This window comes from Triticum aestivum, chromosome 7D (assembly GCF_018294505.1).
Source record: "Triticum aestivum cultivar Chinese Spring chromosome 7D, IWGSC CS RefSeq v2.1, whole genome shotgun sequence".
Taxonomy (NCBI): Eukaryota; Viridiplantae; Streptophyta; class Magnoliopsida; order Poales; family Poaceae; genus Triticum; species Triticum aestivum.
Window position 1 is genome coordinate 135,625,953 of NC_057814.1, and position 15,160 is coordinate 135,641,112.

Sequence of the window (15,160 nt, forward strand, 5' to 3'; positions counted from 1 at the left end):
CTTTGCGGTCCATAGACAACCCATATCCACCAAGGATCTCCCATTTTGGTGTGCACCCGTCCCATAACAAAGTTCGTGTAGAATTGAATGGCCTCCACTTCCAACACCGAGCTATCCCACGCTAGCAGCACTCCACCACAAGTTTCCTCCGCCGACAAGTAAGCAAAGCCATCAAAAGATGGCCCCAAACATTGCATAACTATGAAAATGTCTATTATATCCATCTTAGTTTCTTGAAAGCAAATTAAGTTGACCTCTAGTGTGCTCACGAATTTCCGCACCGCCTTACGTTTTGCCGGATTGTTCAAACCGCGGACGTTCCAGCAAAGCACCTGTGGGTGTAGATCCATGAAGGAATGCACCCCAACTCCGCTAGGCAAGCCTAGCTAAGCACACACCATCACTGCGTTTTGCGCCTCCATTTCCTCCGTGGACGGGATCGTCTTGCCGAACAATGCCATGATGATCCGGACGTGCTGCTCTCGCAGCGGCGAGTCGAAAAGCTCCTTGAACTCATGCACAATGTCGTCGTCTACCTCCAGGTCGTCCGGGACCATGCCTAAGGCGTGTAGAAGCACATTCTCCATGGGGGTATCTCTCAGTCTCTTGGTCGCTGTGCTCTTCTTTGAGGCTCTAGTGGTTCTCTTGGGCGTGAAAGGTTCGGCGTCCGGCCGGAGTTGTGATGCCCGCACCTTCCTGAGAAGTGGTGTAGTGAGGCGCTTGATGATGTTCGAATAGAAACTCTTGAGCTTGCCATATGCTACCACTTCACTCGCCGTCATCCCATTTGTCTCATTTCTCTGAGGTGCGCAGATCAAACTCGTACAGTCATTGGTAATCAGCTGCATTTCCTCTTCCAAGGGCATCTGACGATCGGTCTCCAGGCCTTCCAAAACTCTCAAGACGGACGTATCAGCATCTTTCGTTGCATGTGCATGATTCCCATCACGGCGGGGCCCCTCCTCCAGCCCTGGTTGGGCCTCAACCGCTGTGGAATTGTTTATTCCACCTAGCACCGAGCCGGCAACCGCCTTGTCCTTCTGCATGGGCACACGCAGATCCTGATCCGCTGGGCCCTCCCTCAACTCCTGTGCAGCCGGGCCCTCCTGACCCTCCTTATCGTGATCCTCATGGCGCATAGCCTACGCTGTTGGGCCCTCCTGGTCTCCCTTGTCGCTACCTTCCTGACGTAGTGCCTCTCCACTGGTTGGTGACCCACCCCCCGTCTCGGTCTACAGCGGGGCCTGTGGGGCCAACAAAGCGGCAGGTTCTTGGACCCGTCCCGATGAATCCCCAGATGGTTGTTGGTTGGGCAGCGGATCCGAGGTCTCATGCCCCACTAGCTCGTATTTGGCACGACGGACTCCAAACATGCCGCGACTGACCCCTCTCTCATAGCAATCCTCCCGACTGTCCAATTTGAAACTCTGTCCTAGCGGCCACTCGAACGTTCCGCGAGCCCCGGTGCAGTAGTCAGCCGGTCAAAAGCCAACTATCGCCGTGTTATCCTGTCCATAGCCATCACCCATGGGGCCCCTTGTCCATCCTCGACGTTTGCACCCATGGGGGGAGATGCCAGTCCAAAGCAGGGGAACCGGTCTGGCCATCCGTGGCCCCATGGACGCGACTGCCGTCGTTGCCGTCGGCGGAATAGCCCCCCCCCCACTCCTGTCACGAACCCCAAACTGCCATGGGTATCTGCACAGCCGAGCACATGAACCACCAGTGTCTCCGTCTTGCTCTGGAATGCCACTCTGACTGCTTTCCGATGGACCGTCCAAGAACCACGGCTCACCACCGTCGCGAAGATCCATCACTGCGTCCAGGTGGATAAGCACCTTGTACAGGAGTAGCGCGGGTGGCCGCTCCTCACTAGGCTCCGGCACGGCTAGCCAGCGTAGGGTGGGTATGCTCTGCGGATCAGCCATCCATGATGTAGTCTTGAACAAGGACAGGTCGGCACGGGTGGAGGTCTCCGGCGCGACGGCATCGAGCTTGCATGACGAGCCCTGCAGGTCTTTGACGACGGACCGATCCCATGCATGGGGGGGATCCCCTCGAGCACCAGCCACACTTTGAACCCCGGCACCGGATGCACCGCCTGCGATTGCCTGTTCCAAGGCCTGAAGATCAGCCGATCACCTTGGTACTCCACCGACGGGCAGGCCGACACCCTGTTCCTGAGCTCCACCGAGGCGAAAACCACTAGGAAGTCCTCCGGCCGGTGGCGGTGAACTGATATCAACTCCGGGGGGATCGCCAGTTTTCCCTCCAACATCTCACGCACACGCTCAGCTGAAAGCACCCTCCTTGCACGACCAACATATGCCACCATAGCAAATTGCAGTCGGCGTTCCAGATCCGCCACAATCTTCGACCTTCTGGTGATGCAAAGCTTAGCCGGGTCTTCATCCACCACGAGCGACACCTGGAGCCGCGGCGGCGCCTGATACGTCCATTTTGAATCATGCTTTTATATCGATATTTATTGCATTATGGGCTGTTATTACACATTATATCACAATACTTATGCCTTTTCTCTCTTATTTTACAAGGTTTACATGAAGAGGGAGAATGCCGGCAACTGGAATTCTGGACTGGAAAAGGAGCAAATATTATAGACCTATTCTGCACAACTCCAAAAGTCCTAAAACTTCACAGAGAATTATTTTGGAATATATAAAAAATATTGGGCGAAGAAAGCACCATAGGGGGGCCACCTGCCATCCACAAGGGTGGGGGGCGCACCCCCTGCCTTGTGGGCCACCTGGCAGGCCCCCGATGACCATCTTCTGCTATATGGTGTGTTCTGACCTAGAAAAAATCAGAAGGAAGCTTTCGAGACGAAGCGCCACCATCTCGAGGTGGAACCTGGGCAGAACCAATCTAGGACTCCGGCGGAGCTGTTCTGCCGGGGAAATTTCCCTCCGGGAGGGGGAAATCGAACCATCGTCATCACCAACGATCCTCTCATCGAGAGGGGGTCCATCTCCATCAACATCTTCACCAGCACCATCTCCTCTCAAACCCTAGTTCATCTCTTGTATCCGATCTTTGTCTCAAAACCTCAGATTGGTACCTGTGGGTTGCTAGTAGTGTTGATTACTCCTTGTAGTTGATGCTAGTTGGTTTATTCGGTGGAATATCATATATTCAGATCCTTAATGATAATTAATACTCCTCTGATTATGAACATGAATATGCTTTGTGAGTAGTTACGTTTGTTCCTGAGGACATGGGAGAAGTCTTGTTATAAGTAATCATGTGAATTTGGTATTCGTTTGATACTTTGATGAGATGTATGTTGTCTCTCCTCTAGTGGTGTTATGCGAACGTCGACTACATGACACTTCACCATGATTTGGGCCTAGGGGAAGGCATTGGGAAGTAATAAGTAGATGTTGGGTTGCTAGAGTGAAAGAAGTTTAAACCCTAGTTTATGCGTTGCCTCGTAAGGGGCTGATTTGGATCCATATGTTTCATGTTATGGTTAGATTTATCTTAATTTCTTCTTTCGTAGTTGCGGATGCTTGCGAGAGGGGTTAATCATAAGTGGGAGGCTTGTCCAAGGAAGGGCAGCACCCAAGCACCGGTCCACCCACATATCAAATTATCAAAGTAACAAACGCGAATCATATGAGCATGATGAAAACTAGCTTGATAGTAATTCTCATGTGTCCTCGGGAGCGCTTTGCTTTATATAAGAGTTCGTCCAGGCTTGTCCTTTGCTACAAAAAGGATTGGGCCATCTTGCTGCACCTTATTTACTTTTGTTACTTGCTACCCGTTATGAATTATCTTATCACATAACTATCTGTTACCGATAATTTCAGTGCTTGCAGAGAATACCTTGCTGAAAACTGCTTGTCATTTCCTTCTGCTCCTTGTTGGTTTTGACACTCTTACATATCGAAAGGACTACGATAGATCCCCTATACTTGTGGGTCATCAGCGCTAGCGGTGGCCAGACAGGATACGCCTCGCGCGATTGGGCCTGCCGGAGAGGGGAGGTGAGGCGGAGTGAGTCTAGGCACTTGGGGCCCTGGGCATGCGCTTGGCGAGGCTCGACGAGCACCTTGGCCACTGCATCACGCCGCAACTCGTCGACGGGGGAGGGGCTCCGCGGGCGGTTGCAATCCTTAGAGCCATGGCCGCGGAAGCCGCAGCGGAAGCAAACGATGTCGTTTGTATAGTTGATCTTGTAGTGGCCCTTTTCAAGGTAGCGGAAGCACTTGTCTCTCATCTCCGGCGACACCTCGCGCCGAACCGCCTCACGGCCGTACGCCTGGCCCTGCTCAGCATGGCCACCCAAGCCATGGCGCTACCGCCACATCTCCTTCCTGGTGGGGGGTGGTTGAACCCAGGTCTCCGGGTCTGGCGCATGGCCCGCCGTCTCCGGCGCGGGCTTCGGCCATGCGATGAGTGCGGCGCCAGGCCCCCGAACCTCCGAACCGTCGGACTCCGAGGAGATCCCCAGCCCCGAAACCACCGGGCGCTCCCCCAGCGGTCGGAACATGGAGGTCACCTGAAAGAACATGCGGTGCCCCCATGTTTGGTTTTGGTAATTGATGACAATCTCTATGGACTAATGATTTCCTTGAGTTATATTTGAAGGATTTGTCCATAGGTTTTTCTTGAAGTCCATTTGTTGGTTTCAAGGAGTTTATGAGTTGACCATGGTGCTATTAAGGAATTATCCAAAGATTGGTCATGTGAGTGTTGAGCTTATTGCAAGCATGTCTTGAAGAAGAAGATTGTGTGAACATTCATGTTTACCTTCAAGACATCATCTTAATGGAGAAAGTTGGAAAGATTCAAGGTTGATCAAGACTATGTACAAAGAGTGATTCAAGTTGATCAACTCACAAAGCATAGAAGATGTACCGAGAGGGATCAAGTGATCCCATGGTATGGTAAACATTGTCCATTACACTTTGTGTACTAACCCAAGGTCTATGCGAGAGTTCTATGTGGGGTTAGGTATGTGTCCATGGGCTTGCGTCAAGAGGAAGATATCATACAACCCATGGAGAGGACGACATCAAGTGGTGATCGTCATCAAGTTTGCCGTGTGCAAGTTCAAGTGAAGCATCACGAAGAGATCAAGTGCTTGAAGCTTGTCGTCCATTGTGGTGACAATGGACTTGTGAAGATGTGCGGAAGAGTGGCTCACCCATAGTGGTTTATGGGGGAGCAATCAACTAGTCTTCATCGAGCCATCGCAATCAAGAAAGGTGGTCTAACTTGAGGGAGTCAATATCATCACCATCTAGCTCAAGTGGACTATGTGCAAGGCAAAGGTTTGCCCTTGATAGGTTTTCTATTTTACCGGTCTCATGGTGGTAGTTGGGAGACCGGGTTATAGGATCGATTGCCGTACTATCAAGGGGGGCTCTCGATGAGTAGCTTGATCGCATCGTTCGTAGAGAGCTCAAACCATTGCATCCTTGCATCATCCTTATCGGTTCTTGTTTGGTTCTTCTCCTTGTGAGTTTTGGAGCTTATGGCCATCTTGATGACAAGCTCGAGTTCATCGAAAACGGAGTTCACATGCATCTTCTATGATGTTTTCGATGTTGGAGGTTATGTCGGTTCTTCTCTGTTGGAAGTTTCTCTCCTCTTTTTGTTTCGCATACCTCCCCTGCCACTTCTTACTATTTGTCGTCTTCTATCCAACAACCTTGAGTTTGCTCATTTCGGAGCTCATTTGCAGAACTTGTGGCAGTTCTGGTTTCCTGTGCATCTGTTTTTCTTGGACATAGCTTAAGGGAGGCGCCAGCGGCAGTACCGCTGGGCGGGAGCGGCAGTACCGCTTATAGCCACAAGTGGTAGTACCGCTGCTTCACAGCGGTAGTACCGCCCATGGCCACAAGCGGTAGTACGGCTCCGGTTCCGCGCTGGTACCGCCTCGACTCGAGACCTGCATGTCTCGTGTCGGGTTCAGCGGCAGTAACAGCGCCAGTAGGAGCGGTGGTACCGCTTGTGAGCGGTAGTACTGCCCGTACTACCGCTGCTAGTGCCGCTCTGTGGCCCTCTCCTCTGTTCCTTCTCCCTTAGGCGTTGTGCGAAGTCCCAACGGTAGTACCGCTAGGCCAAGCGGCAGTACCGTTGTGGCCAGCGGTAGTACCGCTCCCTAGAGCGGGTAGTACCGCTCGCTGCGGGCTGAGAATGGGGATAACAGTTGGATTTTTCTCCCCCCTATAAAAGGGGGTCTTCTTCCCCATTGAGCCTTATCCTTTGAGCTCATGTTCTTCCCCCATTGTTGACCTTCTTCGAGCTTGCTATCTCTCAATCCCTCCATGGATTCTTGCTAGTTTTGGGGGGAAAAGAGAGAGGAGATCTAGATCCACATTTCCACCAATCACTTTCTCCTCTATGTGAGGGGAACCCCTTGGATCTAGATCTTGGAGTTCTTGGTGTTCTCCTTCTTGTTCTTCCTCTCATTTTCCTCCCTAGCATTAGTTGCTTCGGTGGGATTTGAGAGAGAAGGACTTGGGCACTCCGTGTGCCCTTGCCATTGCATTTGGTGCATCGGTTTCAGTTCTCCACGTGATACGTGGAAGTTACAAGTTGTCACGACCGGTTTTCAATAAAATAATTATTGAGAGACCAATCCCTTTTACGGACCAGTAAGGAAGAATCCCTTCTCACTGGTAGACAATATCTTGGTCACAGACGAAAAATACCAGGAGTACTGAATAAAATTTACAAGGTTGAGCGGAGACTGCCCAACAATTTATTACAAGCACGCCGATAAGACAAGACGGCGGATAGGGTGGCATAACTACTAACTCACGATAATAACGGTGGTGGAAATATCACCGCGAAGCGAGTGATATGACTCCTGCAGACTACAGCTCTTCGAGCGTCGGAGTGAGGCTCGAGGAGACTTATTGCGGGTGGCGGAAGCGTATATAAAACAAGTGACCAATATCCGGGATCGCGCAGGACTGACTGGGACTCCTCTAGGCGTCGGACGCGCTATCAAACTTTTCATCCAAGAGATCGCCTTCGTCAACATCTGGCCAAATCAACAAGCCAGGTGAGTACTATGAAAGTACTCGCAAGACAGTTCGGACATAAGATATAACAAATGTAAACATGAAGCGTATGAACAAATTAACCAGTGCGTTCAGACATAGAGATAGTACATACAGGGTGCCAAACGAGTGTCTGAAAGACTCCTCGAGAGGAAACTGCAAGAATAGTAATACTGGTGCCAAACGAGTGTCTGAAAGACTCCTCGAGAGGAAACTGCAAAATAATAATACTGGTGCCAAACGAGTGTCTGAAAGACTCCTCGAGAGGAAACTGCAAAATAATAATACTGGTGCCAAACGAGTGTCTGAAAGACTCCTCGAGAGGAAACTGCAAAATAATAATACTGGTGCCAAACGAGTGTCTGAAAGACTCCTCGAGAGGAAACTGCAAGAATAATAATGCCACAGTCGGGCGTCGGGGCGACACCACATAAAGGGCTTATAACAGAAAATAAAGGCAGTGCGTGCCACAGTCGGACGTCTGAGCGACATCACATAAAGGGCTTATATTGTAGCTTAATAATTCAGTAGCTCGAGATTATAAATTATTACAAGTACGAGACAAATATAAGGTTAGTCCATTCACAGTAATAATAATTAAACTGGGTTTACCACTTGAGCTTGTTCACCGGGGACAAGTTTTCCACGCGGATAGATATGGATATACTGATTACACTACTAGATCATGGATATGATGACTTGGAAGAATTTGACTCTGCAGAGTTTGTACTTAACCACAGCCAACGGATTTCAGTAGTCACGGGGACTAGTTCCGTTTACGGTGTTTTGGAAGAAACACGTCTAACCAGTACACACCCATTCAACATTCCGAAGCCAGGGATCACCCTCGGCAACGCTCATGAAAATCCTTGAGACGGGGAGGCTACAACCTCGCGTAGCATGGGATCAAATTTCTATACGCGCGCTCTAAGGGGGTGCCCCCCCTCTCGGTCCCAACCGGAAACACCCATGCCCCCTGACCGGATGACTGGCTTTAATCCTGGGCGAAGGAACCATCATCCCGGCCCCTCTGTTTGGTGTGTACACGGAAAGAGGTTACCAACTTACTAAACCGCATCCTGGCAAATGAAACATGTGGCAGCACGGAGGGGAAAAGAACGATAACGTGACTCCGTCCACGTTAACGTCGGAATTCGTCGGATGACGCAAGGCTGGTATGCTACAACAGTACCACCTTGCTGCCCTTCATGTCACCACATGATTAGGCCATCTCTCACCAGAGATCATCGCGACTTTGGAAAAAAGCGGGTAGTTGCCTCACAAGCAACGAGGTACTCACTGACACTCATATGCCACGCACAAACTGTCACGCAAACATGCAAAACACCTATCATATCAAAGGTTCAAACATGCTTGCCTGGTTCGGAGAAGTCGGAGTCTAGCTCGGCGAAGTTCGCGGCTCCGTCACCTCTTCCGGAACCTACGGCATAACGAAAACGCGCACTAACGTGAAAACCAACGCGTGCATACAAATTTCTCCAAAAAATTTCCAAATAAATCCCATAAAAAACTAGACAAAATTTTAAGACTGTCAGAAAAAGAATCACTCAAAAATCCCTTTTTATTAAAAAGTTATAAAGGTTTCTGTCCAGGGACTCATCTGTAATGAAACAGAAAAGTTCCAGGGTTTAAACTAAGAAAACAGAAAACGCTTCGGAAAGAAATGCGCCAGCTAAAAGGGAAAACGTATTTTGCCCGAAGGCGCCAACAGAAAACGGTTCGAGGGAGAATAGAACAGAGGCTGACATGGGGGGTCCACATGTCAGGTTTAAAAAGCTCGCCGGCGCCCGAAGACTGCGGTGGACGCCAGCATCGAACCACGGCGAGTCAGGAAGATCGGAGGGTACCAAGAGCTTCAGCGTGTCCTTCCGCGTCGGTGGGTGGTGGACTCGACCGACGGAGAGCACCACGTCGACGGCGACACTTTCTCCGGCGGACGGCGGTTCGGGTGATGGTGGGGAACTCCGGTGGTGAGCTGCAAACCTCAAATTGAAGCGCGGGTCAGAAGAGTGGATGCATAGGGAAGCTACTGGCAAGAGATGGGAGGCGGAGGTGCACGCACGGGGGCGAATCGAGCTGGATCCCGTGGCGGGTCGCGGCGGCCGGAGTCGAGGAAGGAGACCTCCTCGGGGCTCTTCCAGTGGCTAGGCGTGCTCTAGGTGGAGTGCAGAGGTGGTGTGAGTTTGAGTTGAAGCTCGGGGCCTCTATTTATAGGCGGATCGAGGGGGTGGCCGTGAACGGAGAATCTCCGGCGAGCGATTACGGCGAGGTAGTGGTTGAGCAGGTGGTTTGAGTGGCCAGGCAGCATCAGTGAGGTTTACTGGTGTCGTTCCACTGCTAAACTGAGTTGGTCTTGGCGTAATGGCGTTGGTCCATGGTGGAGTGGCCGCACGGGCACGTCGGCGGCAGAGAGCGCGCTCCGCGCCCAGCGGTTCACGACGAAGATGGCAGCGCGTTCTGGGGAGTGGAAGGCCACGCGGCGAGCTCCGGTGGCTTGGGCGGCGCTGGGTGGCGCCGTCGGCGCCGCGCCTTTCTCTGGCGGCCGCAAAGCCGCCGCTGGCGTCGGTCACGGGGCGGCGCACCTCCTCCTGCTCGTCGCCGACGTTCGCAAGCGTCCAGGCGCTCGTGCGGTGCAGGAACAAGGGGGAGGGGACGGGGAGCAAGGCGACATCGAGGCACTGTCGAGATCGACAACCAGTTCTGAAGAAAACGACAGTGTACTGAAACTGTTTCTGAACTTTACTGAACTTGACATTGACAATGCACTGCAGGTGTTCGACAGAATGATTTGGCAATGAGAAAAAATTTCCTGGGGCTGGGACTTGGTGAGGTGACCACTCAATGTACCCAGAGGCTGCCTGATTTTACTTGGAATATTTGGAGAAGGATTTGAATGAATTTCACCAAATTTGACAAATCTGGTCCAAACTTGCAGCAAGTGTAGTTTGAAAAATTTGAACTGAAGACCAGTGGATCTTCATGGATCTTGGTTGAGGGTTCAAAGGACTAGGAAGGGGAGTTGGTTTGGGGGCAAAAATCAAAGCAGAGATGGTAGCTCCTTTGCAAATCTCCAAGGGCTAGGGTAGAAGACAGAAATTTATTTGATAAGATTTAAATGGAAAAATACTTATATGGAGAGGTACATCTTGCTGGATTTGATGCAAAACATGATCCAAAGATGAGGGAAGGTTTAGGAGAGTGGATTTGCACTAAGGCCATGGCAAGAGGGAATTGTTGAAAGTGGTAAAGGATCATTCCAAAAGCCATAGTGCAAATTTCAAAGAGATTTTCAAAAGGCATTTTTCTCAAGTGAAAAGTATTTTGTCTTGAGTCAAAATAAAAAGGCAAGGACCTCCAAGACCAAAAGCAAGTCTTGGGTGAATAAACAAAATTCTTGCCAAAAAAAATATTGAAAGGGAGGTTTCTTTGGAAGAGAAATTTAAATCACCTCCCTCAAGTCAAATAAAATCTTTTGAAAAATCCAATTAAAATTTTGGGTGTCACACAAGTTGAGAAGCTTATTACTCTTGGGTGCTTGGTACCCTTGAGCTTGTTCCTCTTGGGTGCTTGGGCGCCCTAGACGGTTGGTGGTGTTCGGAGCTCGATCATTGTGGTGTAAAGCTCCGGACAAGCGTCGGGGTCTCTAATTTGGTTGCAGAGATCGCCCCGAGCAATTTGACGGGTACCGGTGACCGCCCCCAAGGGTTGCCAAAGTGTACGGGTTCGGTGACCGCCCCCAAGGGTTGCCATTTGTACGGGTTCGGTGACCGCCCTCAAGGGTCCCTTAGTGGAATCATGGCATCTTGCATTGTGCGAGGGCGTGAGGAGATTACGGTGGCCCTAGTGGCTTCTTGGGGAGCATTGTGCCTCCACACCGCTCCAAACAGAGATTAGCATCCGCAAGGGTGTGAACTTCGGGATACATCGTCGTCTCCGCGTGGCTCGGTTATCTCTTACCCGAGCCCTTTACTTATGCACTTTACTTTGTGATAGCCATATTGTTCTTTGTCATATATCTTGCTATCACATAGTTGCTTATCTTGCTTAGCATAAGTTGTTGGTGCACATAGGTGAGCCTAGTTGTTTTAGGTTTTGTGCTTGACAAATTAACCGCTAGGTTTATTCCGCATTTGTTCAAGCCTAAACCGTAATTATTTTAAAGTGCCTATTCCCCCCCCCCCCCCCCCCCAGGCAACATCCACGATCTTTCATCACCGATCTCAGGCTCGCCGTCATGGTGCTCAGGGAGGGAGTGGGTGCGGGTGGGAGGTGGGTGGTGGCCGCCGCGGTCGGAGTGAGCCGCGGCATGGGCGCAGGGTGCGGTGGACGCCGGTGCCGGAGTAGTGCATGGCGGTGGGCAGGGGCTCGGTTACCAATCTACTTTGCTTGAGGTGGTTAATGGGCATCAAAATAATATATTTACGAAATTAATTATATTAAAATTTCAAAAGCATTCAACGTGCAGTTAAAAAATGATCATGCAGTATAAAATGATCATGCGGATGGCAATTTTGTGCTACCTCGACGAGCCTTTCTTTGTAGGAGGGGGGGGGTATGCCGCTCAGTGGGTTGACCCAATTTTCACCTGGTTTGGGCAACTCTTTTCTGCTTGATTAATATATGAGGCAAATCTTTTGCTTCCGGTTTTTAAAATATGCAGAGTAAAAAATGCAGTGAGTAGGTATTACTAGCAAAAGTCTCTTGAAAATTAAGGATGCAATATCATGCTTTGGCACATTCGGCAGGATTGGTTACCACAATAACTTGGGGTAGATCTTGGCTACGGATAAGGAGATTTGAGTTAATGAAAATATTCCCTGAAGACATAATACAAATTCCTTACATACATACATGTACCACAACTCTACAAATCAAAGAATTTGCTACTAATGGGGAATTTGTAGGTGTAATTATCATTGAATAGTTTTGAGGGCCGATAGAAATCAATAATAAACATCTCAATAGTGTGTTCTGTCCTTTTAGGGAGGCTTAAATGCATAATTGACTAATCTGGTCGCTTGCTTGTCTCAAGAGTTTACATGATCTTAAGTTTAGAACAAAGACATGGTCAGCCAGTGCCTGTTCCAAACAGTACATCTCGCCAAAGCTGACATCCGGTCGTACATCATTATATGCTGTGGTCTAATTTGTGGAGCGAATAAACGGCTCTTGTCCTATTGTACTTCCTAAAATTCTTGTTTTAGATTTGTCTAAATACGGATATATCAAATCACGTTTTAGTATTAGATATATCCGTATCTAGACGAATCTAAGACGAGATTTTTGGGACGGAGGGAGTACGTCCCTAAAGAGGTCCGTAGAGAATCTTTTGGTGTCAAGGCTCGTTAGTACACTGTGGAAAGAGAGAGTGTAATACGATTGTTTGTCCTTGACAGGCCCTTGTGCCGTGACATTTTCGTCCTCGATGCATGCATCTCCATTGGTGCTGTAGCTGTGAAAGATCGTACGTACAGGAATGCATGAACCAAGCCTCCCAAAGCTTCAGCCATCACGGACGACTAGCCCTGTGTCGCCGATTCGGTCTGCCTCGCGCGCCACTGCCTGCCGGTGGCTGTTTGGATGCCGCCGAAGCTAGCACTGCCAAAGCATTGATGCGCCAAGAAATTGGCGACCCATCCGGCCGCCCGCGTCTCGCCAAATTGTTGGCGTGAAAATGAACGGGAAAGGTGATCCAGTTTGGACACGTCAAACTGTTCGCTCCAATTTAAGTTCAAGTACATGCTCAAGCACTTCGTCAATGTGAATATTTTGGGGTGTATTTGGATTTGTGACCAAAGCGAGACCTGTCAATTTTTTAGTCATAATAGTTAAAGAGGGACTGTGTTACTCCCACAAACATGAAATCTAGCCCCGATGTTAATTCCGCTTTATACTATATTGTGTAGCGTAGCCTTTCAACATTTGCATTTTATGAGAATATTGTGGACACTTGATTTTTAGTTACATTATTTTAGTTTCTAATATGTTGTCATTCATTGCAATCAACAAAATACATAGGGAGAGAATAAGCCGTAACACGAATGGGGTGTTGTGTTCAAATGGAGGATGTGGAAATAGAGGACGTGGACCTGTGTGTTTGGGTGGAGCAAATGGGCAGGGTTTTGGGTCGTTTTATTGTGTTTTCTCCCGTCGCAACACATGGGCATATTTAAGAAAGACTATTGCTCCACGGAGAAGAATGTGCGGCAAATTTTCCTTTGCAAAATTATTTTTTATGATAAGAATTTCCTTTCTCCCGTTGCAACGCACAGACCCTTTTGCTATATAAACCTAAATAGTATCTTCTTTTTTTGAGCCGGAAAACCTAAATAGTATCTTGACATGCTGGTATGCCACCTCACAATAATCATGCATAAAAAAGGCACACGTCAACATGCAACCATACATGGACAATGGAGTTTCTGAAGAGGCATCCACAGCTCGATGATAGCATTCATGTTATCGGGCCTGAGCGTTGTAATATGTTCCCTCCGTATGTTTGATTTCTGCTGCTGTACGAGTCCTGTATCTGAAGGTTGTTTCTCCACAAAATAGTGAGTGGTGTGAGTGAGTGTTGTTTCTAAATTTTCTGATTCCATTTTATATGAAATGGAGCTGGAGGAGAACCCCTGATTATCGAAAAAGAAACATTTGCACATAACTTCCATATCTCGATGTCATGCGATCCTGCCGTTGGCTTCGCACTCCATGACGACGCGTTTCTTTCTTCAAACCAGCGTTGCGCACTCGGATGAAGCGGGGTCGTACAACGCGGGCAGCAGGTACCTCCTCCCGTGAGCCCCGTTGGCGTTGTAGCTAGCTCCGGTCGCCTTGTCCACCAGCAGCTCGCCAGCATTGCCGGGATACGCGCCATTGCCGTAGACCCCCGGGCACGCCGTCGCGGCCTCCAGCGGCGCCTCGTGTTCTCCCTGGTAGAACCCGTCGCCGAATGGGTCGGTCACCGCGCCCGCGAGCATGCTGGCGACGTTCATCACGAGCCCGTCCATGCCCAGGTCGTCGTTGGGCGGCAGCACCGGCGGCTCCTCCTGCTGGAACGGCCACGCGCACTGGCCGGGGCACTGCGCCGCCGAGTTGCCGGCCCACACGTAGGCCGTCCCGGCCTTGGCGTCCGACCCGTGCATGCCGCACCGGCTCATGCAGAAGCCCTCCACGGCCACGTCCTGCGCCGTGAGCACCAGCGCGACGCCGCCCTTCGCGGGCTTCGCCGCGGCCGCCAGCGCGGGGAGCTGGGACAGCGTCAGGCTCCTCCCCAGCGAGCACCCCTCGTCCGAGACCTGGCCGGACAGGATCACCCGCGCCTTCTTGCCTGCCGCCTCCGCCTTGGCGAGGTACAGCCGGTCGATGCTGCTCCACCACTGCGGCACGGACGGGACGGGGTAGTCTCCCGGCGCGGCGGCGAGGGACGCTATGAAGTCGGACACGATGGCCTTCTGCGCCGCCGTGAAGCGCCCGTACCAGAGGACGCACACGGGGATGTCGCCGCCCAGCACGGTGCCGTTGTGGTACGTGAGTTGCTCGCTGGGATCCGGCTCGTACAGCTCCATGAGCCTCCTGGCCCCCATGGAGCGATGTGCTAGGCTCAGCACCGCTACCACGAGCACCACCAGAGCATGGCCTCGGAGATGGAAGCCACCAAGAGCAGACGCCATCGATCTCCTGGACTCGATGGAGAAATTTGTACGAGATTTTGTGATCTTGAGCCTGTGAGTAGTAGGCTATTTCTAGGGGACTAAAATTGGAGGCCTTCCTTTGTGGTCACTGATCAGATCGAGCCGGAGCCTTGGAGGCCAAGCAGCGGGCAATCTTGACTCTAGGGGTTTTGTACGTTGCAAGTACGAGATGGATGCATTGCTACATAAAGATCCATATGGAAATCTCGCTTCAAGAATTTCCCGCGTCTTCGCATGTCCGGAACGTAAGTTGCAGTCCAGTGATCGCCAGCGATTTTGCTGGAATGCTAGTTAACCTCCACTCCTAGAATTTGAATGAATGAACTTGTGACCAAGCAGTGCAGATGAGTTCTACGCGATGGAGTATCTTAGAAAAAAGCATCTGCTAGCTACTGGAGGTTAACTACC

The 15,160-nt window shown here is 50.5% G+C and overlaps 1 protein-coding gene across 1 annotated transcript; it reads right to left on the reverse strand.

The window, feature by feature from the left end:
- Positions 1–13,564: 13,564 nt before the first annotated feature.
- On the reverse strand, positions 13,565–14,935 carry LOC123168639 (protein PHOSPHATE-INDUCED 1-like). The gene has a single exon (XM_044586518.1). It carries the CDS (start codon positions 14,729–14,731, stop codon positions 13,790–13,792), a length of 942 nt encoding a protein of 313 aa, XP_044442453.1. The 5' UTR covers positions 14,732–14,935; the 3' UTR covers positions 13,565–13,789.
- Positions 14,936–15,160: the final 225 nt, after the last annotated feature.